The sequence below is a fragment of the Lithobates pipiens genome, unplaced genomic scaffold (assembly GCF_037356315.1).
Source record: "Lithobates pipiens isolate NorthernLeopardFrog02 unplaced genomic scaffold, aLitPip1_a1.2 Scaffold_19, whole genome shotgun sequence".
Taxonomy (NCBI): domain Eukaryota; kingdom Metazoa; phylum Chordata; class Amphibia; order Anura; family Ranidae; genus Lithobates; species Lithobates pipiens.
The window spans coordinates 206506639-206533937 of record NW_027507764.1 but is presented as its reverse complement, the minus strand read 5'-3'; the positions used below and the strand labels follow the sequence as shown (position 1 = coordinate 206533937).

Genomic DNA, 27299 nt, shown 5'->3' with positions numbered 1-27299 from the left:
TTCTGGTAATGGGTACAGTACTTGAAGCTAGCCGTGGTGCTCCAGGAAGTATAAAGCTGGTCAGTGGCTTCCTGTAAGCTCTCTCACAACGGACAGTACATGGTATTGATAAGGTAAGTGGCAGAACCATGAACCCTTTCTTACAGTAACTGTACAACTATAATGACTGTGTTTTAACTTCTGAATATAAGATTGCTGCATATACAGGCATTTACAATGAAATGCCAATCACTGCAGTCCAGCCAACTCTATGAATAGGGGAGTGTTGAAGCATGGGCATAGGAACCAGATTTTAACTTTCACTTTACTAGTACAAGTTACAAAAAAAAAAAACATTTGCCTTCTATATGGAAAACACAAATGTTTCATTGTGAAGAATCCCTGACTTCCAGAGTACATTTCTTCCATAAAAACCTCTCTGGTTTACAGTATTGATCAGTTCTATCAGGAATTCTCAGTTTTTCTGCCAGATAGATAATGGGGGTGATTTACTAGAAATGGAGCTCTCAGTATCTGGTGCAGCTATGCATGGTAGCCAATCAGCTTCTAATGCCCCATACACACGAGCAGAAAATCGCAGGGAATATACCGCTTTTGAAGCAATCGTACGATAATTGGATCATTAGTACAGCGCTTTCAAGAGCCAATCATGACAGTTCATCGGATATTATTCTATCGGACGTGCGTGAAAATTGTTTTCGTACGATGCCAGATCATACAATTTTTATTTAATCAGTACAGCTATCATTCGAAAATGCAATACAAATGCATTACAACACATGATATCACTTCCGAATTTTTTTTTCTGTCGTACGAGAATTTTTGTGACTTTAGTAAACTCATCAGATTCGATCTGAGATTAGCATGCAAAACAAGACAAGAAAAAACGAACGATCATTTGTCCGATAATCTCATTGTGTGTATGGGGCATAACTTTGGCTAGTTTAGTTAAGCTTTGCCAATTAAATCCGGAAGCTGATTGGTTTCTATTCAGATTTTGCATGCTCAGTTTTTAGTAAACTCCCCTCTATGTGTTAATTATCTAATCATTTTTTCTGAGCTGTTGCCTTGACTTTAGGCTGATTTTGCTATAGCATAATGTTTGCAAATGAGATAAAGGTTTTTTTCTTTAATTAACTGCAAAGTTTTATTGTGTGGCTCAGTTAATTTTACTACATGCATATTATTATATTGTTTTTTAAGGGTACTTTATATATGTAACTTAGTTCACAAAAACTGTTGAATGGGTTGTTGCTTCATTATCATTAGCTTGCATCTGGTGATAATTGTGAGGTTCTATATAGTGAGAAGAGCAGAATATAGAGACATTTGAGGTGGAGATCACCCCAATACATGAGAACTAAAGATTCAATGGTTAAAGTGGTTGTAAAGTTGTAAAACTCAGACAAGAAATATGAACAAAGCATATCCTTTTATAATGTGCACTTGTCTCAATCCAGAGCACTAGTGTCATTTCTGTCTGCTACTTCTTCATCTGCATGAGTCACTTACAAGTCACTGACAAGTTTTCCTGACAGCAAGAGAAAAAAGGTGACAGCGGAGGGATCTCCAGCACACAGCATGTGATTGGCAGCCTGAGCTCTGTTCCTGTATGCTGTGTGAAGGGGGCGTGTCCCTTCCCTCCAATCAGCTCTCAGAGCTCTCCTCAATGACCTCCAGAGGGTGTGACTTCACCCCCCACCCCTTGCAGAAGTTTAGACAAGCTGTATGAATTTGGCACTTTGAATGGATATTGAAAAGATTGTAGATAAACAGGTACAACTAATGTGGGAGAATTTATGTAATTTCTTTGTATTACTGGGTATATGTAAGAGTTTACGACCACCTTATACAACTATTTCTTGTGAAAGGATAATGATTGTATGGTCTGTAAACTGGAACAATTTGGTAAGTTCATTACCATGTGATAAAATAAGGAGCGCATCAGTATTTACAAAGCAGATTAAGATTATTTATATAAAAATTTAAACCTGAACTCCAGTTACAATCAAAAGTTACGTATGCAGTGTGGGCAGTTTGTTTTGGTCTAGAAATAACATAACTGTAGTTTCAATTACCTTACCCCTCATTTTCTCAGGAGTGGGAGATCTCCATTTTTCTGCAGGTTCGGCATTATATGTGATGAGGTCATAGTGCCTGCTACCGACAGAGTGGTAAAGAGAAGTGGCTTGGGAGGACCGATTGTGCAGCTGTCAGAATCCTTCAGGAGTGAGGGATAAGGTACGCTTTAATAAATGTCATAACTGGGTTTATAGTATACACTGTATGAAGCTGGCCATTCGGTGTACTCTTGATAAAGAAATCCTTTTATTGGCTACACATACAATGGCACATTTACACAGCCTTTCTTAAAGCATATAAAAACATTTTAAATGTTCTGACGTATATCCTCTTACAACCCACTCAACAGGGGCGGGATTCCATCAATTCAAAGCAATTAGAGCAGATAATTACAACAAAACCTGGGGCATGAATAAGAACAAACTAAATAAAAATAAAAAAACATTTTCAGACAATAGACAAAACACACATGTCCCGAAATAATAAAAACACATGTCCCCCACATATGTCCCACTAAAATCACATGTCCCAATGATTATCTGCACACATATGTCCGTGATCACCTGCACACATTTGTACATGATCATTTGCGCACATATGTCCATGATCACACAAACCAATTATTATACACTTAACGGAATTTTTTTCACCAAAAACATGTAGCAGAATACATTTTGGCTTAAATCTATGACAAAATTCGATTTTTATTGGATTGATTTTAAATTAGAAAGAAGAAAATATTGTTTTTTTTCCAAATTTCCGCTATTTTTTCGCTTATATCAAAAATAATAAAAAACTGAGTCGTGAATAAATACCACAAAAATAAAGCTCTATTTGTGCAAACAAAATGATAAAAATTTCATTTGGGTACAGCGTAGCATGACAGAGCATTTGTCATTGAAAATGCGAGAGCGCTGAAAGCTGAAAATTGGGCTGGGAAGGAAGGGAGCGAAAGTGCCCTGTATTGTAGTGGTTACATTTCATACCTGGGGGGTGTCTATAGTATGCCTGTAAAGTGGCACATTTTTCCCGTATTTAGAACAGTCCCTGCACAAAATGACATTTCTAAAGGAAAAAAAGTAATTTAAAACTACTCGCGGGTGTAATGAATTGTCGGGTCCCGGCAATACAGATAAAAGTCATTGAAAAAAACGGCATGGGTTCCACTCCAGTCCATTACCAGGCCCTTTGGGTCTGGTATGAATATTAAGGGAAACCCCATGCCAAAATGTAAAAAAAAATTGCGTGGGGGTCCCCTCCGGACCCAGTTCCTGTTGGGAAGTCCGCTTGTCTGTATGCTGGTCCGACGGACTAACTACGATGCAACGGCAACTACAGCACCTGCCTGCGAGAATTTTTCCAGCGCGATCCCATCGCGCTGGTTCTTGGCTACAGGGTACTGTACACCAGGCCCTTAGGTCTGGTATGGTTTTTCAGGGTAACCCCTTACTCCGAAAAAATGGCATGGGGGTCCCCCCAAAATCCATACCAGACCCTTATCCGAACAGGCAACCTGGCAGGCCCCAGGAAAAGAGGGGGGATGAGAGAGGGCCCCCCCTGAACCGTACCAGGCTTCATGCCCTCAACATGGGGAGGGTGCTTTGGGGTAGCCCCCCAAAGCACCTTGTCCCCATGTTGATGGAGACAAGGTCCTCATCCCCCCAACCCTTGCCCGGTGGTTGTGGGGGTCTGCGGGTGGGGGTCTTATCGGAATCTGGATGCCCCCTTTAAAAAGGGGACCCCAGATCCCGGCCACCCCATTTGAAATGGTAACGGGTACATTGTACCCCTACCATTTCACAAAAAGTGTAAAAAAAATAAATAAATAAAAAAGACACACCTTGGGACAAAGCCTTTATTAAAAAAAAAAAAAATAATGTCCCACGAAGTTCATTCATCTTCTTCTCTCGCTCCGCCGACGGACCGAAAAAAAATAAAAAGTTCCGCCTCCATGGGAGGCACCCGTCGTATGACACTTCAGTGCTGATGACAATTCTTTTATAAGTGAGGGTGAGGCCACCCCGCCCCCTCTGTCATCAGCGCTGAAGCTTCATACAGTGGGAGTGAGAGAAGAAAATGAATGGAATTTTGGGGGACTCCCATGCAATTTTTTTACAATTTTTGGCTCGGGGTTTCCCTTAATATTCATACCAGACCCAGACCAGAACCCCTGACATTTTTTTTCAATAAATTTTATATGTATTGCTGGGACCCGATAATTCATTATAGCCGCGAGTAGTTTAAAATTACTTTTTTGCTTTAGAAATGTCATTTTGTGCAGGGACTGTTCTAAACATGGGGAAAATGCGTCACTTTACAGGCATGCTATAGACAACCCCCAGGTACGAAATTTAAAGGAATATTTCACTTTTATTGTTTCCCTTTAAGCATTATTAAAATCACTGCTCCCGGAAACACGGCCATTTTTAAAACTTTTTTTTGCATTGATACATGTCCCCTGGGGCAGGACCCAGGTCCCCAAACACTTTTTATGACAATAACTTGCATATTAACCTTTAAAATTAGCACTTTTGATTTTTCACGCTGGTGTCCCATAGACTTTAACCGCTTCCCAACCGCTTCACGCTGATATACATCGGCAGAAGGGCACGTACAGACAAAATCACGTACGTGTACATTGCCCTTTAAGGGGTGCGCGTACCACTAGCGGCACGCTCGTGCGCCCGCACCACTAGCGGCATGCTCGTGTGCCTGCGGAAAGCTCAGTGAGACCAGTCACGGGTCCCGCGGACTCAATCGCTGTGGGGATACCCACAATTGCCTCACAGAGAGGAAGAACGGGGAGATGCCGATGTAAACAGCATCTCCCCGTTCTGCCTAGCAACAAGTGACACTGCTCTCTTCGCCCTGTGATTGGAGCAGAGATCAGTGATTTGTAAAACACAGCCACGCCCCCCACAGTTATCAACACGCCCCTAGGTCACAGTTAACCCCTACACTGCCACCTAGTGGTTAACCCCTTCACTGCCAGTGTAATTTACACAGGAATGAGCGCATTTGTATAGCACTGATTGCTGTATAAATGACAATGGTCCCAAAAATTTGTCAAAAATGTCCGATGTGTCCGCCATAAGGTTGCAGTCACAATAAAAATTGCTGATTGCCGCCATTTAAAAAATAAAATAAAATTAATAAAAATGCCAGAAAACTATCTTCTATTTTGTAAACGCTATAACTTTTGCACAAACCAATCAATAATCGCTTATTGCCATTTTCTTTACCAAAAATATGTAAAAGAATATGTATTGGCCTAAACTGAGGAAAAAAATGTTTTTTTATATATTTTTGGGGGATATTTTATTATAGCAAAAAGTAAAAAATAATTAGTTTTTTTCAAAATTGGTGCTCTTTTTTTGTTTATAGCGCAAAAAAAATTTAAAACGTAGGGGTGATCAAATACCACCAAAAGAAAGCTCTATTTGAGGGAAAAAAAGGACATCAATTTTGTTTGGGTACAACGTCGCACGACCGCGCAATTGCCAGTTAAAACGATGCAGTGCCGAATCACAAAAAGTGCTCTGGTCAGGAAGGGGGTAAATTCTTCCGGGGCTGAAGTGGTTAACAGTGTTCACGTGTTCGAACAAATTCTTTGCCTGTTCACATGTTCTGCTGCGAACCAAACCCGGGGGTGTTCAGCTCATCCCTAGTGTCCCTTCTATTGTTCAATCCATGTGGTACACTTGTTCTGAGTGTGTATATCCACCACACTTCTCGTTGGAGTAGAATGCGGTGTGTGTCACCCCCTCTTAATTGTTTTTTAACCTGTTCGATACCAAAAAAGTGAAAGAATCAAGATTTCCTTTATGAATTTCTCTAAAATGTTTAGAAACATTGGATACATTTTTTGCATTTATATTATTATTATCATTAAAATGTTCTGATATCCTCACCTTTAGGTGAGGTTGGTCATACTGGGTTTATAGTGTTTAAAAGGAGTTAGTTCAGGCAGCGACAGGTAGAATCTCAGAAGCACAATGTCCCTGGTTGTTGACATCTATGGACTTTAAGACTAACCACTAATGGGCAGAAGTCCCCATATGCTTTAATACGGCTGTATGCATCTCTCCAATGTTTTTATCCATGCAGAGATGGCAGACATCCCAACCTGCAAAAACTCATTTCAGGGAGGTGACGCTTCACGCCGGTGCCTACCCAGTCATAAGGGCACACATCAGGGCACAGGCACACAGCGGGGAATGGGACACACATCGGGGCACATCATGGGGCACACAGCAGGGCATGGGGCACACAGAGAGGCATGGGGCACACAGCAGGGCATGAAGCAAAAAGAAGGGCACATATCATGGGGCACACAACAGGGCACGGGTCACAAATCAGGGCATGGGGCCCACAGTGGGGCATGAGGCATACAGGAAGGCACATCATGGGGCACACAATAGGGCCCACAGGGGCACTGGGCACACATCAGGACATGGGGCACACAGTAGGGCACACAACAGGGCACACAGCGGGCATGGGGCACACATCAGGATATGGGCACACAGCACGGCAGGGGGCACACATCTGGGCACAGGGCACATCATGTGGCATACTTTAGGACACAGGGGATACAGCAAGACATGGGACATACAGCAGGGCATACAGCGGGGCATGGGGCACACAGAGGGACACTGGGCACACCACAGGGCACACAGTGGGGCATGGGGCACACAGCAGGACACTGGACACACAGCAAGGCACAGGGTAGGGCATGGAGCACACAGCGGGACACTGGGCACACAGCGGGGCATGGGGCACACATCAGGAAATGGGGAACACAGCAGGGCACACAGTAAGGCACATCACGGGGCTCACAACAGGGCACACAGTGGGCATGGGACACACATCAGGACATACAGTGGGGCATGGGGCACACAGCAGGACACTGGACACACAGCAGGGCACAAAGCAGGCATGGAGCACACAGCAGGGCATGGGGCACACAGCAGGTCACTATTTACACAGCAGGGCATGGGCTACACAGCAGGGCACTATTCGCACAGTAGGACATGGGGCACATAATGGGGCACACAGCAAGATCCAAGGAGCTGCTGTTACATTACTTGCAGAGTAGCCTGGAAAGCAGCTGTCATTACTCTCTTCTAGTCTGTCTGAGGTGATGACAGATCTGGTCCCTGCAAAGCAGCTCTCCCCACCTGCCCCTCCTTCCCTCCCATCCAGATCTCCCGCCTCTGTCCTGCCCCCGCCCCTGAGCAGCTCGAGCGGCCGCCGCAGCCGTACTCCATTCGACCGCTTGGGTTGCTCTGTCTGTGGCTGAGTGACAGTCCCAGCCGGCTGATTGCCCCGCTAGTGGGTTGTCCGGGAGCCTGCAGTCAAATGCGGGAGACTCCTGCGGCTCGCAGGAGACTTGAGAAGTCTGAGATGGATGCATGGCCCTGGATGAAGACAGGGTGTGCATCCACCATGCATCTGTCCCAGAATTGGTGTAAGAGCTCAGGTTTGCAGGAAGATTGCAGTAAGATCTATACAGATACAGGCACATAAATACATGGTGTCTCACATCTAAATGAGCCCCGAGTGTTGGCACATGGGAGGCAGGAAGACTATGGCCCATGGAAGGCTGGAAGATTATGGCACATGGAAGGATGGAAGACTGGCACATGGAAGGCCGGAAGAAGGGCACATAAGAGGCATGAAGACTATGGCACATGGAAGGGTGGAAGACTGGCACATAGAAGGCAGGAACACTATGGCACATGAGAGGCAGGAAGACTATGGCACATGGAAGGCCGGAAGAAGGGCATATGGAAGGCTGGAAGATCATGGCACATAGAAGGCTGGGTGACTATGGCACATTGAAAGCTGGAAGACTGGCACATGGAAGGCTGGAAGACTATGGCACATGGAAGGCTGGGAGACTAGGGCACACGGAAGGCTGGCACATGGAAGGCTGGAAGACTGGCGCATGGAAGATTGGAAGGCTGGCACATGGGAGGAGGTGGGGCAGACCTAGCTGACCTCCTCCTTTCATGGGATATACAGCGGACGGGGGCTGTGTACACTGCAGCGGGCAATGTGTAGCAGATGAGAAGGGGATGTGCACACAGCATTGGTCGTGCCGGCGGGCGGGTGGGTGAGTGGATGGTGGAGGTGCACACTTGGAACTGATGATGCCCTGGCACTTCGGCGCCTGGGTGCGTTGCACCCAGCGCACCTGCCCAGGATCGGCCCTCGGTTAGACACAACAGGTTTTCCAATCCCAGTCATGGTACCTGGTAAAGTAATATTGTTTTTTTTTTGTTCTTTATTTTATTTTGATGGTGAGTGTAACATTGATAATGTATATAAAAATTGTGAGCAGACGCAGCCTTAATGTTGTCCTCGTGGCAAAAGTATCCTATACTTAAAGAGGAACTGCAGTCTGCTCACATAATTTGTAATAAAAACATATTTGCCATTCTAAAGCTTCCCTCCAACCACTTTGCATATTATTTTATATATACTGTGATTCTGTACTTGCCAAATATGCTGCAGAAATTTCCCTCCACTGAGTCTGGCTGCAGCTTATTCTCTCCAATGTGCTATTAAAGGATTATTCATTCCTCTGTGGAGTAAAGGTATGACTGCTCATTGGTTACAGATATATTCTAACCATGTTGGAAAAACCTATGTAGGCAAGTACTTTCAATGCTCATCACTGCATCATGTTAGTTCTTTTGTCTGTGAGTTCCAGCAGACCACACTGCAAAACTCAGGTCCACTGTTCCAATGCCGCGTACACATAAGCGGACTTTCCGGCAGACTAGGTCTGACGGAAGCAGTCCATCGGACAATCCGATCGTGTGTGGGCTAATCCGATCATTTTTCATAAAAAAAATCTGACGGACATAGAAATAGAACATGTTTCAAATCTGTCCGCTGGACTCAATTCCTTTCGGGAAAACCGTTTGTCTGTATGCTGGTCCGACAGACCAAATACGACGCAAGGGAAGCTATTGGCTATTGGCTATTGAACTTCCTTTTTAGTCCCGTCTTATGTCATCACGTTCAAAATGAATGGACTTTCGAACGGACTTAGTCCATTCATGTGTGGTCAAGTCCGTTCGTTTGGAAAGTCCGTCGGAACTCGGAAAGTCCGTCGGGAAGACTGTCGGACCTAGTCTGTCGGAAAGTCTGGTCGAGTGCACGCGGCATAAGAGTCCATGCACACTGGGCTTAAAAAAATGCTACAGGAGTTTTGTGTTTTTCTTGTAGAAGCAGCTCAATGGTGTCCTATGTGTCTTTGCACATTAGGACATTTAAAGGCACATTTTAAGCTCAGCGTTTAGCAGCAGAAAACACATTTTTTAGAGCAGCTTTCTGGCAGAAAAAAAATTGCTGAATGCTTCTGAACTTTCCTAGAAGCTACTAAATTCCAGTATAAAAATGCTTTATATGAGGTTTTTTTAAGCGCAGTGTGCATGGTCCTTAAAAGAAAAAAAATTTAATTGCTGCATATTTTTTGAAAATGCTACTGGTGTCTTTAAGATATACCACCCTGGCTGCCTTGGTGGGCATTTGTGTTACCTCCTGTGCCTGGTTTGTTTCCATGTGAAGCACTACCCCTGCAGGGGCCACTGATTTTAACTGGTTTTCCCCTAAACAGTAAGGAGGCCACCAGCCACCCAAACAACAATACTTTCACTCCAGCTCCAATAAACAGTCCAGGGCAGGGTTTGGCAACCCTTCGATTATGATCTACCGGTCATCAGCGAGCAGGTGCCCGATATATCATGATCTCATCCCCACCTTGCTGACCTACAACTGAGTTCCGCAGGAAAGTGGTGTGCTGCTGGGAAACAATCAAAAGCCAAGGCATTCCCCACCCCACAGCATGCCCTTTGCTTAGGTGCGGGTGTGGGGAGGGGAATGCCTCTGCTGCCTATGACAGCTTCAGACGGGATAGCTCGGATGGATTCAGGCTCTTGTCCGAAAGCACCTGAGCTCATCCCCGGAGTGTATTGCACTGATCCCCACCGGCCCTCCTCTTTAGTCCATTCAGGGCACATGTGGATGACCTCATGTGGGATGGATGAGAGAGGAGGGCGGAGGGCCAGCTGGGATTAGCCCTAGAACGATTAGATCTGGCACAGCTCCGCATGAGGTAAGCATTTTTGTGTCATCCTGAGCCCCCAGTGATGTGCCCCCTAAGTGGTGGGCCCCCAGTAATGTGCCCTCCTAACACTTTCAGTGGTGTGCCCTCCTGATGCCTCAGTGATGTTCCCTCCTGATGACCCTAGTGGTGTGCCTGCCTGATGCCCCCAGTGGTATGTCCCCTGACACCCTTGGTGGTGTGTCCTCCTGATGCCCCCAGTGGTGTGCACTCCTGATGCCCCAGGGGCGTGCTCCCAGTGGTGTGCCCTTATGATGCCCCCCGATCCTCCATGTGTTGTGTCCTTCTAACCCCCCACCCTGTACCATGCTCTCTTGAGCCCCCCTGTACCGTACCCTTCTAACTCACCTGAACAATGCCCTGCTGATCCCCTGTCCTGCTCACTCCTGTCCACTGCTATACTTTTCCCTGTCCACTGCATTTCATATTACTAACCTCTGTACCAGTGGCGGCTGGTGAAGTTTTTGGATGGGGGGGCGCCAGACCCCGCCCATCATTTTGGCCCCTCCCACTTCTCATAAACCACACCCCTTATGTAATCTGAAAAAAAAATTGGCGTGGGTTCCCCCCTCCGAGAGCATACCAGGCCCTTAGGTCTGATATGGATTCCAAGGGGAACCCCCTACGCCGAAAAAACGGCGTGGGGTTCCCCCCAGATCCACGCCAGACCTTTATCCGAGCACGCTACCTGGCCGGCCAGGAAAGGGGGTGGGGACGAGCGGGCGCCCCCCCCTCCTGAGCCGTACCAGGCAGCGGGCCCTCAACATGGGGGGGTGCCTTGGGGGAGGGGGGCGTGCGGCCCCCCCACCCCAAAGCACCTATTCCCCATGTTGATGAGGACAAGGGCCTCTTCCCGACAACCCTGGCCGTTGGTTGTCGGGGTCTGCGGGCGGGGGGCTTATCGGAATCCGGGAGCCCCCTTTAATAAGGGGGCCCCGGATACCGGCCCCCCACCCTATGTGAATGAGTATGGGGTATAATGTACCCCTACCCATTCACCTGTGAAAAAAAGTACAAAAAAAACACAACACAGGGTTAAAATATTTTATTGCACAGTTCCGGGGGTCTTCCGTCTTCGGGGGTCTTCTCGCCGGACTCCTCCGCTATCTTCTTGTAGCTCTTTTGCTAGTGGAGGAGCCCGGCTTTCTTCCTCGCCGCCGGCCTCTTCCGACTTCGGGGGTCTTGTCCCCCTCTTCGGTTCTTCTGCCGGGCCACCGCGCCTTCTTATAGCTCTTTTACAGGCGGTGGCCCGGTCTTCTGTCGCCGCCGCCGCCGCCGGTTCTTCTTCTTCTTCTTTTTTTTTTTACTTTTTTTTTTTACTTTTTTTTTTTTTTACACCTAGGGGGAGGGGGGGTGGGGCGGCGCCCGGGCGCCCCCTATGGGCGGGCCGCCACTGCTCTGTACACTGCCCTACCTACTTCTGACCTTTGTATACTGCCCTACCCATTACTGACCTCTGTACACTGACCTATGTACTACTGACCTCTGTACACTGCCCTACCTAATTCTGACCTCTGTACACTGACCTACATACTACTAGCCTATGAATACTGCCTTACCTACTACTGACCTCTATACACTGCCCTACCTACTATTGACATCTACTGACCTCTGTACACTGCCCTACCTACTACTTATACTGACCAGAACTCAGAGCAGACAGCCAGGCCTAAAACTATTTAAGCAAGTCAGCCTGGAGTACCAAATGTTCTGCCTTCATGATGGACAATGCAACATACGTGAGGGGGTGACCAATTACTCCCCAGACATGAAAGTATTGTGAATGAAAGTGAATGCCTGGCCAAAGCTAACTTTTAAGGTCGTCTACATTTTTATGTGTACTGTGACATTATTTATATTATATTTTTCTAAGTTTTCTCAATACTGTCCTTGCCCTTACTTTTTGGAGCTTGCTAGTTAACTTCTTAAAAAACAAAAAAGAGTGCTGCACCAGGGGACCTTTAAACTCTTCCATGTTGTCCAGGTAGATCTCCACCTCTCAAAAATGGCCTATCCCTGGTTTAGGGGTTGTCTTTTTGTGATTTATTCATGGTAAAACTTATAACAGGAGAGGGATTAGGGCATGGGAAACTCCAATACAGTTAGAAATTGGTTTTAAGAGGACAATATTCTCCTTGAGCAACTGTGAATGTTGGACAACCTAAGGCCTCACAGCCGGGGACCATGAGGTAAGTCTCAATGGAATCTGGTTACCCTGCACCCTGGTGCTAATGATACCCAGTGCAATCTCAGGAACACTGCACAGGAAGGCACTCTTTTCTAAGCTCACAGCCCAGGACACTGCAGTGGATGGGGAATGGCCAGTACTTGAGACCCTATGAGAACAATCTCAGCCCTAGCTATATCTGGCATTTATATCCCAAAAGCACACAATCACCAGGGATCAATTCAGGATCAGCTGCCTCCTTCCAGCTTCCTCCATACACAATCCAGTGAGTGAGGCAGTCCTTCTCTAGACCAGATCCCTGTGGAGAATTCCTGCAGTCAGTTCCAGATCACTTCCAGGTCCCAGCCCTGCCACCACTGGGAATTCTCCTTGCTGGGCAAACATGATCTTTCCAGTAGTCCAGACTATTTATCAGCTTCCCAGCTACCATCTAGACACACCTTCCCAGGAATAGGCTAGGCTCTGATCAATATTTAGGCTGGTTATTTGAATGCTCCCTCCCTATACTCTAGAAACTCCTCCTAGAGACAGTGGTAAGCAATCAAATTCCTAGCCTGTGAAACCCTGAACAGACCAGATCAATCAATTACTGCTCCTTGATTACAGAATGAGACAAAAACTAAATTTACCTAGAATCCTACACTAAGAGGGTTGTACACATGCACTGACATGCATTGCTCTAATGCAACCCATTCACTTTTAACAAGCCCCTTTCAAGCTTTAGTTTTTTTTTTTTTATACATTGATGCATGTTACATCAAGTCAACTTATTCACTTTGTAGGTTCTCTAAAGAATGTGTGAACAAGTGCACAATAAAAGAGTGAATCAAGCCATAAAGTGATTGTAAAGGTTATTTTTTTTTTAAATAACAAAGATGTCATACTTACTTGCTCTGTGCAAGGTTTTTGCACAAAGTGTCCCCGGTCCTCCTTTTCTGGGGTCCCCTGGCTGTGCTCCTGGCTCCTCCTCTTCATTAAGTGCCCCCATGGGGACACCCGCACAGGTGCGCTCCCGCATCCTGCTGCTGCGTCCATTGGCATAGACAGCAGGACTTGGCCCAGCTCCCGTGTCACTGGATTTGATTGACAGCAGTGGGAGCCAATGGCTCCCGCTGCTATCAGTCTATCCAATGAGGACCCAAGACAGCGGCTGGAGCTGCTGGGCTTGTGCTCCTCACTGGAAGGATTGGGCTCAGATAAGAAAAAGAGGGGCTCGGGTGGGGGGGCAGCAGCTGCAGCACAGAAGGTTTTTCAACTTAATACATAGAATACATTAAGGTGAAAAACCATAAGACTTTACAACTCCTTTAGTGCAACCTTTGGGCAAACGAGCCTAAAGACCCCATTGCTACTGCCTGCATCAATCAACTAGAAGAACTGGGTCTCCAGCAACTGATAAAGACTCCCACGCATGGGTCAGGACACACCCTGGACCTCATTTTCAAACAGAACATTGACGTCAACATACTCAACAACATAACTCTGCCATGAATCACCACGCCATCAAATTCAAAATAGCTACTAACATCACCAACGAAAAACGGAAACCTGTAACAACAACGCACTGGACCAGATCGCATAAAAAACTGTACTCCGAATCCTTCAAATCCACTCTGTCCAACAAGATAACTACAATAACCTTAAACCACTCTACGGAGGAAACACTCAACTCCTTGAACAGGGCATTGCTGCAATCAGCAGACTCGGTAGCACCAAAACGCAGGGCTCTCATCAGGAAGAAAAACTCTGGATGGTTTAATAGCTCCCTCGCCGTACTAAAGCAAGAACGCAGAAGAGCAGAAAGAACATGGAGAAGAAATCCCACTGAGGAAAACCACTTTAACTACAAAGGTCTCACAGAGAATTATCGGAAAGCAATCTTCAAAGCCAAAAAGGACCACTTCTCATATACAATCTCAACGGCCGCAAACCAACCACGGGAACTGTTTAAACTGGTTAATCGATCAATGAATCCGGTGTGCCTAGAACTCCAGAAAGCGAATCCCAGGATTACTGTGACAAACTGTCGGATTTTTTTATCGATAAAGTCAAAACCATCAGGGAAACAATTTGTCAGAAGAAAACATCCGACCTCAGCCAGCAAATACATAAAGAGGATGTCTGCACCAACATACCACAACCGCCAAAATTTTCACTATCCCCAATTACCGTAGACACCGCAAAAAACATCATTAATAAACTGCGTGACAGTACCTCACCTATTGACATCATCCCCACAAAACTACTGAAAGAATGCTCCGACATCGTGGCTCCAACCATAACCCACCTCATAAACCGATCATTCCATGAAGGGATTGTTCCCAGCGTCCTCAAACAAGACATCGTCAAACCTCTACTCAAGAAACCAAACCTGGACTCTCAGGATCCAAACAACCGTAGGCCAATTACAAGCCTCAACACCATTTCTAAGATCATGGAGAAAGCTGTAGTACATCAGCTACAACTTCACCTGGATACTCACAAACTCCTGGACCCGCTGCAATCAGGCTTCCGCCCGGGTCATGGAACAGAAACAGCTCTCCTCAAGATTTGGGATGACGCCCTCGAAGCAGCAGATGAGGGAGAGCCGTGTCTCCTTGTACTGCTAGACCTAAGTGCAGCGTTTGATACAGTAGATCACAATACTCTACTCGTCCGACTCACAGAAGTAGCCGGAGTCCAAGACATAGATCTCCAATGGTTCGCGTCCTTCCTAGGAAATCGGTCACAGACAGTGAAACTAGGAAAATTCCTCTCCGAAACTCAGGCAGTCACCTGCGGAGTCCCTCAAGGCTCTCCTTTATCACCCGTTCTCTTCAACATTTACATTCGCCCACTCCTTCAAATCATCAGATGCTCAGATCTCTGCTTCCATTCTTACGCTGACGACACGCAACTTTATTTCCGGATCAATGGAAAAAAAGATCACCAACAACAACTTGAAAACTGCCTCAAATCAATAGAGGACTGGATGACCACTAACTCCCTCCAGCTGAACGAATCAAAGACAGAGCTTCTTATCTTACACCCAAATCATAAGCCTGCAACCAAAACCTCCTGGTCTCCACCAACCGTCTTTGGGCAGACTATCTCCCCAAAGACCAAAGCGAAGAGTCTCTGGGTTATTTTAGACGCACAAATGTCAATGGATGCGCAAATAGGATCTGTAGTCAGTGGATCTCACCATCTGCTACGCATGCTTCGCAGACTCATCCCTTTTATCCCAAAGAATGACAAAGCAGTGGTAGTTGGAACAATCATTAATTCACGACTGGACTACGCAAACTCGCTTTACATAGGATTACCACAATATCAACTTGCACGATTACAACTGATCCAAAACACGGCGGCAAGGCTGATAACAGGAAAAAACCCCTGGGAATCCATATCTCCTTTGCTGAGGAGCTTACATTGGCTAACCGTAAAAAATCGGATCTCGTTCAAGACCCTTTGCCTCACCCACAAATGCGTGCATAGAGAAGCTCCACAATACCTAATGGAGAAAATAAATCATTACACACCAAACCGTAGTCTTCGATCAGCCAACAAAAACCTCCTCCTCGTGCCCAAAGCCCGGTATAAATCCAAGGGGGATCGGAGATTCGCTGTCCAAGGGCCTCGGCTATGGAATGCTCTACCAATCAACATCCGCCTGGAAGAAAATCACCTGGCTTTTAGGAAAAAACTCAAGACCTTCCTCTTTTAGCAGATGATCAAAGCTCGCCACAGCGCCTAGAGGCGATTCAGTTCGCATTGTGCGCTATACAAGTATGTCATTCATTCATTCATTCATCTACACTACTTTTGGGTAATGCACACAAACCGTAATTCACTGTTTACTGTTGTTTTTACTGTATATGAACATTGGGGTAACATTCAAAATAGCATTGAATAGCATTGAATAGCATGAATAGCAATGCACAAATACAGTTTATTTTTAATAAAAGTTTTCCTAAGCAGTGGCAGATAGTAAATGTATAGGCTAATTTACTTTCAATATGTTTTTATTTACAATGCGAAGTCAGACAACAAGATGATATTACAAAAAGTACAGTCAGTAAGCATCAAAATTTTAAAGATGTGATTTCCAACATAAACATCAGTTAGGTCCTCCGACAGTGTAATTGGGAGTGCAGTTTCTCAAAACTGTAAGTTGAACATAAACTATATGTGACAAAAATATTGATGGACTGTACATTACTTAGCAACCTAGAAGAGTATGGTGCTTTATCGACCAGGTTTTGAAATATGCCCCATACTCTGCCAGGCCCACTTACACCTCACCCAGGGGGCCATTTATGCCCATTTTGTCAGGGGCGGTGATAGCGCAGGGAAAAGGACAGGGTGAAGGGGGAAGGAGAAAAAAAGGCGGGGGGGGGGGTTTACCTTGTATCCTTCTGCCGTGAGTATCAACCTCATGGAGTTGCGCCTGATATTTTTTTATTTATAAGATTGTCTTCTTGGACAGTAAATATAGAGAAGAAAAAGAAAAGACAGAAAGGAGGAAGGAAGAGGGAAAGGAGGAGAAAAGAAGAAGAGGGAAAGGGAGGGTCAACCAGTGGCAAATCACAAGGGAGAGACATATCTGATCCACGGGTCCCATATCATATTGAATTTCTTGGTATTATTACGGAGGGTCCAGGTGAGTCTATCATTAACCATGATCCAGTTAAGCTTAGTTTTCACAGAGTCAAGAGAAACCATCGACTGCTTCCAATATCTAGCTATGGTTATCCTGGCAGCCAAAATTATATATATTATCAGTTTTGAGGATTTCTTAGGAACCCCATCATGGAGTTTTTGGAAAAGTGCAATTTCCGGGGCTCTACGAATATTAACCCCAGTTACTGTGTATATGAGGTTAAATATACGAATCCAAAATCTAGTAATCGTCGGGCATTGCCACCAAATGTGGTACATCGTACCCACCTGGCCACACCGTCTAAAGCACATGGGAGATGCAGATGGATGCATCTTAGCGATCCTGGTTGGTACTAAATACCATCGAAAGAGGGTTTTATAATTCGCCTCAATCAGTGTTGTGTTAATGGATACTTTAGATAAAGCATAAGCTATGTCTTGCCAGTCGGACAGTTCAAAAGCAGTGTTCAAGTCCTGTTCCCAATGGGTCATATAGGGGAGTTTAGTATTTGGATCCGTAATACCGGCATAAACAGTATAGATACGTCCCCGTCCTTTGATTGACAAGATAACTCAGAATTCGTAAGTGTAAACGGTCCATCCAGCAAACTGAGTTTAGTACGTATAAAGGAGATAATTTGATTACACTGAAACAGTTCGCTAGAGGGCATTTGCATTGTCTCTGTGAAGTACTGCAACGAGTGAGGTCAGTTCCCCTCTAGATAGTCACCTATCCGTAGGAGTCCTTTATTAAGCCACCATTGAAATACCTGTGGAGTCAAGCCAGGGGAGAATTCCGGATTACAGAACACCAAGGCCAATGGGGTATGCGGGGATGATAGCGGTTTACGATGTCGCACCCTGTCCCAGACCTCTAGGGAGTGAGACAGGGTGGGGCACAAAATGGGAGGGCGAAGGCGACTCGGCAGCCACATCAAGGAGCCAATAGCAAAAGGGTGGCACAAGAGAGCTTCAATAGACACCCAAAGGGGCAGAGGTCCCTTAGCCGTAGTGTATGAAAGCTGTGTTATTTGAGCCGCTTGATAATAAGCTTGTAAATTAGGGAGGCCAAGCCCACCGCACGACTTTGAGGCGTGTAACGTTAATTTATTCATGCGAGGTTTCTTATTACCCCAAATAAAGCGGAGAACATCCATTTGTAGGTGCTGTAGTTCTCTCCTCGGGACTGCAATGGGTAAGGTTCTAAAATAATAGAGTAGTCTGGGAAGAAACGTCATCTTAATGGAATTAATTTTGCCAAACCAAGACAAGGGATAGTCCTCCCACCGCCGCAGGTCCTCCCGTAGTCGGCGAAAAAGTGGGGGATAATTAGCCTTATATAAAGTGTCGATCGAAGATGAATAGAGGTTGAGGTCCATTGAAAATTATAGGTGTGTCGCAACTGTTGTTCTACTAAGGGGGGCAAGGAGACGTTAAGGGCCATCGTTTTCTAAGTGTTTCGAGTGAGTCCTGATGTATAGGCTAATTTAAACAAATTTTTAGAAAGGCAAAATAGATTTTTTGGGGAAAAATTATTTCCTCCCAAATCGCTCTACTAAACCCAAAATGTGTGGTTGAGTTATCTAAAATGGTTCATAGACAACAGAGGGCAGTTGAAGGTATTGCCACAATCTGATCCTCCTCTGGCATCTGCGCCTGCTAATGCTTACCTATTTAGGACAAAGGAGCAAGGTGATGAGAACTACAGACACCTTCGGTGTCACTTTAACTGGAGGAAAAGAGTAATGATGGGACCAGGTTGTCTAATCTACCTCATTGCTATAACCCAAAAAAATCTTCGGCCAGGAGAGTCTGCAGAGAGCTTATAGACATTAGACTGCTGCCATTAGGAAACCGCTAGCTAATGTGTATGGCCAATTTAGATATAAATGTCTATGCTGCTATCTGATTGACAATTAGACATGTGCATTAGTTTTCGTCCGAATGCATTTTCGTCCGAATTTCAGCTATTTTCGTTTTCGTTTTGACAAACGATAACGAAAGCACAGAATCCGAAAAACGAAAGATCCGACATAAATAAATGCTTTATTTTCGTTTTAGTTGTTACAACAGTTCGATATAGAATAGGAGATTCAACGTGACTCTGACAATAACAATCTGTGTCTATAGAACCTGTGGTTGAATGTGCCTAACCTTACCTCTATTAGTCCAAGATGATATAGAGAAAATATTCTACAGAGAAAAAAAGATTTGACAGAGAGAAAAGATTCTGCAAGTTACTGTCCTAAAAAGTGTTTGGGGACCCGGGTCCTACCCCAGGGGACATGGATCAATGCAAAAAAAAGTTTTAAAAACAGCCGTTTTTTCGGGAGCAGTGATTTTAATAATGATTAAAGTGAAACAATAAAAGTGTAATATTCCTTTAAATTTCGTAGGGGGGGGTGTCTATAGTATGCCTGTGAAGGGGCGCATGTTTCTGGTGCTTAGAACTGTCCCTGCAGAAAGTGTCATTTATGCAGGAAAAAAAGTCCTTTAAAATCACTCGCAGCTATTATGAATTGTCGGCTCCGTAATACAGAGAACACTCATTGAAAGTCATTGATAAAAAATAAATAAATACATTTTAAAAAAAGCGTGGGGGTCCCCCAAATTCTATTACCAGGCCCTTCAGGTCTGGTATGGATATTAAGGGGAACCCTGCGTCAAATTAAAAAAAAATTGACGTGGGGGTCCCCCTAAAAATCCATCCAGGAAAAGAGGGGGGGACGAGAGAGCGACCCCCCTCCCTCCTGAACCGTACCAGGCCACATGCCCTCAACATTGGGAGGATGCTTTGGGGGTCTGTGACCCCTCAAAGCACCTTGTCCCCATGTTGATGTGAAGAAGGGCCTCATCCCCACAACCGTGGCCGGTGGTTGTGGGGGTCTGCGGGTGGGGGGCTTATCAGAATCTGGAAGCCCCCTTTAACAAGGGGACCCCCAGATCCTGCCCCCCCCTGTTTGAAATGGTAAGGGGGTACAAAAGTACCCCTACCATTTCACAAAGAAAGTGTAAAAAATAGTTAAATAAGACAAACACACTTTTGAAAAATTCCTTTATTAAAAATAAAAAATAAATAAAATAAAAAGGATTCCAGCGGTGCTAATCCACTCTTGCTATCCAGCGATGGACGATCATCTCTCCGGGGTCCAGCGATGGCTCATCTGAATCAGCGCAGCGAATCCATCCATCTTCTGTCTCCACTGAGGAGAGACTGCGGGATCCCGGTGGCCTCATAAATGACACTTTGTGCAGGGACAGTTCTAAGCACCAGAAACATGCGCCCCTTCACAGGCATACTATAGACACCCCCCCCCCCCCCCTACGAAATTTAAAGGAATATTACACTTTTATTGTTTCACTTTAATCATTATTAAAATCACTGCTCCCGAAAAAACTGCAGTTTTTAAAACTTTTTTTTGCATTGATTCATGTCCCCTGGGGCAGGACCCGGGTCCCCAAACACTTTTTAGGACAGTAACTTGCATATTAGCCTTTAAAATTAGTACTTTAGATTTTGAACATTGGAGTCCCATAGACTTTAAAGAGGGATTCCACCAAAAAAAAATATATTAAAAGCCAGCAGCTATAAATACTACAGCTGCTGACTTTTAATAAATGGACACTCACCTGTCCCAGGTTCCAGCGATGCCGGCAGCCGAGGCCGATCGATCGCTCGGCTCTCGGCTGCTGTAGTCACCATTCTAGGTGAGGGAATCAGGAAGTGAAGCGAATCGGCTTCACTTCCCGGTTCCCTACTGCGCATGCGCGAGCCGCGCCACGCAATAGGAAATCTCTGCGCTGTCACTGGGACCCGTGTGTGTCCCAGCAGACAGCGCGGCAGGGCAGGAAATGGCGTAGACTCCCACGGGAGTCTATGCCCGGAAGTGGTCTCCACCCCCTCCCCACTGAAAGGTGTCAATTGTGACACCGGAGGGGGGGAGGGATCCGATCAGCGGAGGTTCCACTTTAGGGTGGAATCCCGCTTTAATAGGGTTCTAAAGTTCACAAGTATGCTATATACTAGCTCCATCGAATCTTCTTTATACATTCGACAGACACCATAAGCCTTCAAAGACAGATTCGACCGTAATTCATGTGGATTTTCGGACGAATGCAATTTTTGAACGAAAAACAAAATAAATAAAAACGAATTTCGGGAGTAACTAAATAAATTAATTTTTCGGACGAAAACGAAATTCCGAAACGAAATATTTTACTCTGCACATGTCTATTGACAATGATTGCTCACATCAATGAAGAAATACAAAAACTACTCTTTGGCATTCTAGTGGGAAAAGCCAAAGTGATGGAGAGTAGGACAAGTTACACACAACGGAAACTATATTTCCCTTTATCCCCTGACGTTTTAATGTTTATTTTACTTAGGTTAATTTACACCACGATATGGAGGAAGAACATAATGAAACATCTTGCTTCATCCAGAGGACCACAGCAAACAATCTGCTGATTACAGTATATTTTGTCACCTTTTTCGGAGGAACAACTGGAATAGCCCTCATGATCTTTTTAATAACTGGTGCAAACAGACTGTCTGTAACAATTACATCAGTTATCAACCTGCTGGTGGTTCATGGTATCTTTATTGTAAGTGTGCCATTCCGCATTGCATACTATTTCCAAAACAAATGGCCTTATGGACCTATTTTTTGTAGAGTTGTGAGTGCCATGAGCCACATTCATATATATATTTCTTTTATATTTTATGTGGTCTTATTGACCATGAGATATGTTGGTTTCTTTAAACAAAAGGATAGCATTGCATTCTACAGGACTCTCCATCCTTTTCTAGTAAGTGGCATTGTATGGTTTTTAGTATGTGTTATAATTCTGCCACTGGTGTTCACGCAATATGGCACCAGTGCCCCCTTAAATGAAAAAGAGTGCTTCCAATTTCAAGCTGAATTTCAAATTAGAGCTGTGCTTATCATGAACTATATCTTTATTACTGTCATCATTTTAGTGGTGTGTCTTCTCCTCGCTGTACAGATATTCATAATTGTAAACGTTCTGAGGAAGATTCAAAGACCCATTTTAGCACACCAGGAAATCTGGGTTCAGCTAAAAAGTCTCTTCTTTATTTTGGTGATGATAACGTGCTTCTTCCCTTTCCATATCTTCAGAATTTATTACTTGCAGCACGCAAAGGAATGCTTTTATTACAATGAAATTTGTTTGAGCATAACTGCCCTTAGTTGCTTAGATTTTTTTTTTTTTGCTGTAGCACAATTTTACAAAAAGAGCATATGTTGCTTTACCTCCATTAGTAATAATTTTGAAGTGTCGACGATCAATGTGTCTTGCATATCACACTAATTCTCACACTAATTGGGACAAACCAATTTCTCTATTATACTACTGCATTGAACAAAGTATATACATAGTATATCTAAAATATATAACCAATATTTATTTATCAAAGCACGCCATTAAAAACTATTTAAAGTAGAAGTTCAACCAAAAACTTCTAATAATAAATCTACTCTCAGCCACATTCTAAAACGTCTAAAACCTAACCCTCTAATGAAAAAATAGCTATATATATCTTTTTGGAAGCTGCTCCAGTCCGGTCTCCAGCTGCGGATGCTGCGTCTGGAGAGACCCGACAAAGGCTGGGAAATGTCTGGGAAGTGACATCACCCATAGAGTTACTAAGGGGCTTCCGTTGTCGACTGCCTCTCCAGCACACGCCTACACACTGAAGCCACCGCTGACAGCTCAGTGTGGGACCAAACTGGTTTAAAATTTGGCTTCAATTATGTTTAGGGTTAGTTAGGTTTTTGCTGAACTTCTACTTTAACTATTTAAATTACAGAAACTTTGTGTGGTCTCAGACTATCTACAATTTATTGGGGTGTTGGCACTAACAGTACGTTACAGTTTATATTGAGTGAAAGACCCTGCACAAAACCTTGGGAACAGGTACCAATGCAAAAGAAAAATGCGCTTTGATAAATTATTAACGTGTGTATTTTTAATATATGCACTTTATTTAATGTTGCAGTATTCTTAATGAATAAATGTTCCGTGCTAGAGGTGGCACCCTTACAGGTCAGTGCCAGGGATGCCTGCGCAGGTGTGCACAAACATATGCACTTGGCTGTTACAGTCATGTCTGTTCATCTCTTGAAAACTGTGATTGGCTTGACAACTTGGGCAGACACAACCTGTAAAGCCCCTTTCACACGGGACGGATCAGTAATGATCCGCCCCGTGATGATCCGCTTGCTCAGCGGGGATCGCTCCGTTGTCCCCGCTGAGCCGGTGGCGGACAGGGCGGTCTCCGCACACTGTGCAGGGACCACCCTGTCACCTCTCCATTCTCCTCTATGGGGGATCGAATGAGCACGGACCGTCTGTCCATGTTCATCCGATCCGCTCTGCAGATGGATAGAAAACTAGGATTTTTCTCCGTCTGCAGAATCGGACAATAGCGGGTGTCTGCAGATGTTCATCCACAGACACCCGCTATCCCATAGGGATGCATGTATGTCCGTATTTCATCCACAATGATGAAATGATGCATGTATGTCCGTATTTCATCCAGGGGTCAAGTCCTGGGAAAAAAAGTGTGGGAACTCCCACCCTAGAGGCGATTCAGTTCGCATTGTGCGCTATATAAGTATTTCATTCATTCACCCAAGATCCATTCCCCCACCAAAAAAAAAAAAAGGTACGCTCATATGCATATATACTTCACAGAAAATACAGTACAACATTTATTGTAAAGTGCCAGTTTACAAAAACAAAATAACGTGTCAAACAAAACAATCAACACAATGGGTGATGATCTTTCCCTCGCAGGGAATTTCTACCACAAATACACCCTGTTCCAAATTCTGTTACACAGCCCATTAGAAAATATCCCACAAACAGGAATAAGTATTGACAGAGTATTGAAGAGTATTGGCAGGGTATTGCAGAGTATTGATAGGGTATTGCAGAGTATTGGCAGGGTATGTATTGAAGAGTATTGGCAGAGTATTGCAGAGCATCGGCAGGGTATGTATTGGCAGGGTATTGCAGAGTATTGATAGGGTATTGCAGAGTATTGGCAGGGTATTGCAGAGTATTGATAGGGTATGTATTGTAGAGTATTGATAGGGTATTGCAGAGTATTGGCAGGGTATTGCAGAGTATTGGCAGGGTATGTATTGGCAGAATATTGCAGAGTATTGATAGGGTATTGCAGAGTATTGGCAGGGTATTGCAGAGTATTGGCACAGTATTGCAGAGTATTGATAGGTTATTGCAGAGTATTGGCAGGGTATGTATTGTAGAGTATTGGCAGAGTATTGTAGAGTATTGGCAGGGTATGTATTGGCAGGGTATTGCAGAGTATTGGCAGGGTATGTATTGCAGAGTATTGATAGGGTGTGTATTGTAGAGTATTGATAGGGTATTGCATAGTATTGGCAGGGTATTGCAGACTATTGGCAGGGTATTGCAGAGTATTGGCAGGGTATTGCAGAGTATTGATACTGATAGGGTATTGCAGAGTATTGATGAGTATTGGCAGGGTATTGCAGAGTATTGATGAGTATTGGCAGGGTATTGCAGAGTATTGATGAGTATTGGCAGGGTATTGCAGAGTATGGATGAGTATTGGCAGGGTATTGCAGAGTATGGATGAGCATTGGCAATTTGGCAGGGTATTGCAGAATGCAACTTACTTACACACTAGTGACTGACCTCCTGGTATTTATTCTCTTCCCTTCTGTTCTGGGGGGAGAAGAAGTAAACTTGAAAAGTGCAGCGGCTGTGGCAACAGGAGGCACTGGGTAAAGGGGAGTGGGAGGACAGTCCGGCGCGCAGCGTGTGTCACACTGACTGACGGTCTCGCGCCAGTGCGTGCCCACGTACACGGCCGAAGTCATTTGACCGGTTGCTAGATGCGGAGCGGCCCCTGCCTAGCAACCAGTCACTCGGCGGCTGAGGAGCGGCGCGGACTACGCGCTGCATAGCCTCAGCCCGGCTCAGACAGCTAATGGGAACGGCGTTCCCGCTGTGGAAATAGTACGGGAACGCCGTTCCCATGCGTTCCCGCAGCACTCGAGCCCTGATTTCATCCACAAGGATGAAATACGGACATACTGTCCGCATGTGTGAAAGGGGCCAAAGTCAACTTCTTTTAAATTAACAAAGCAGCTGAAGTTTTCTTAGGTTCTTGTTATGATTCCCTAAGAAGTCAGTGCCAGGGCTGGCAGCACAGGGAAAAAACATGTACACTTGGATGTGCAATCATTAATTTTCTGCAATATCCAGTCTTCCATCCTGTCTGACAAAATAGTCTGGCTCAGTCTTCTTTATCTCTGCATAAATTGTGTACTGGGTAGTTCTAAGTCACCTACTCTGTGCCAGTATACCTAGAACCAATAATTAGAAAGTAGGGTGACAGCTTGTCTCACTCTTCTCACCACTGATTCTGGCAGTACTGACATAGGGCAAACAGTCTCTTTCCACCCTAGATTAAGTGTGTTTTATGTTGCTATGGCATCTATAATACTCAGCAGATAATATTTAGACTAGCCATCTGAATCTTGTGAAGGGGGTGGCTCATAACAGTTGGCATAGAGGGTGAGGAAGTCTAAATCTGGCCCTACTGTTATTTCGATGAGTCTACTGTATTATGTGGTTGAATTCGCCATTGCCATTTTGTATATGGACACCTTAAAGCTTATTTAAGCAATAGTGAAATAAGTAGTGCTGTGCAGTAACCCTTACAAAATTAATATAATTTAGCTTTTAACAAGGTAAAGAAGTAAATGATTGGTTGCTAATTGGTTGTTTTTCTATTACCTGGCAGTATTTTAGGCCCAAAAAGGCATATTTATAAAATAGGGGAATTTCTTCTATTAGCTGTGTTTCAGTTTAAACCCTCTTTTTATGAAAAATACTTGGTAAAGACCAGGAATGATGCAGACTGATAAAAGTAGAGAAAATTAGCACTTTATTCTAGGGGTAACTAATGTTTTCATACAGCTTTCACACAAGATTCACACAATTAAAAAAATTGGAAATCTTGGGTGAAAGTTGTGTAATGCCCCATACACACGGTCAGAAATTCTGATGGAAAAAGTCTGATCTGATTATGTTGTCGGAAAATCCAATCGTGTGTGGGCTCTATCGGACTTTTTGTGACGGAATTTCCGACCGACAAAGTTTGAGAGCCGGATCTAAAATTTTCCGACAACAAAATCCGATTACACTTTTTACGATCGTGCATATAGAATTCCGACGCACAAAGTGCCACGCATTTTCAGAAAAAAATTGGCTTTTTTTTCTGTCTCCTTTCCCTCTGGTGATGGACAGCTCAGGGAGAGGGCAGAGGACACTGAGGGCCATGACGCGCTGCTGCTGAAGTTGAAGAGGGACCTTACCCTAGCAAGAAGGACTATCGATTGGCTGGCCGGGCCACCATCTGACAGGACTCTGGGGCTTGCATGGTGGGCATGGGCCAGAGGGAATATGTATCTGCCGAAAACCCTCAGGGGGAGCAGGGGAACATAGCTAGTACAGTGTGTGAGAGGGTTGTCATCACTGTTACCACATTGCCTAGAGCCTGCGAGCCTGTGGGCAGAGATAAAGAGCTACCACTGCTGCTGTAACCTGGATTGTGTAATATGCTAAAAAAAAAAAAAATGCTACTGAGAGCATGTGATGAAGGTTTGGGACTGCTTTGACCTGCGCTAAGCTGGCTGCTGTGATGCTGAGAGACTACTTCTAGAAGCATGGGGAGTAGACTCGGAATTGCTTCTAGAGGCTCTGTGCCTCCTCACCACATGCTGCTGTGCACAGATTTGGTTGGTGTCCAGGGTGAGGACTTGGGACTTCTGGTGTGGGAACAGCATGCTGTGTTGTAAAGGATTCAATGCTGCTGCAGGAGGAAAGGACAAATAATGCCTTCATATATTCCAGGTGTAGCAGGTGACATTTGGGATAAAATGTCATACACGTGTAAATTTCGTTTTTGCCTCAGAACAGTAGGGGTTCTGAGGGTTACTTAAGTAGGTAGGCCTTAACACCAGTCTGGCCAGGCTGTGTTTGGAAGTTCTGCCTGGTCATGTGAATGGTGAGGTGCACATGACAGGCCAGAACCAGGTCTGGTTGGATGTTTGGGTATCAACCTTCTCGGAACTAATCAGTGGGAGTGTCGGGGTCCCCTGAGGAGTCTGGGAAGGGGTACTTAAGGGGTGTAGGTCATGTGTTAGGGGAGAGGAGTTTATGAGACTT

The 27299-nt window shown here is 44.8% G+C and overlaps 1 protein-coding gene across 1 annotated transcript; it reads left to right on the top strand.

The window, feature by feature from the left end:
• Positions 1-23608, top strand: LOC143998251 (putative G-protein coupled receptor 141). Its single transcript, XM_077493936.1, has 3 exons — positions 1-113; positions 2099-2241; positions 21435-23608. Exon 3 carries the CDS (start codon positions 21453-21455, stop codon positions 22380-22382), a length of 930 nt encoding a protein of 309 aa, XP_077350062.1. The 5' UTR covers positions 1-113; positions 2099-2241; positions 21435-21452; the 3' UTR covers positions 22383-23608.
• The last annotated feature ends 3691 nt before the right edge of the window (positions 23609-27299 follow it).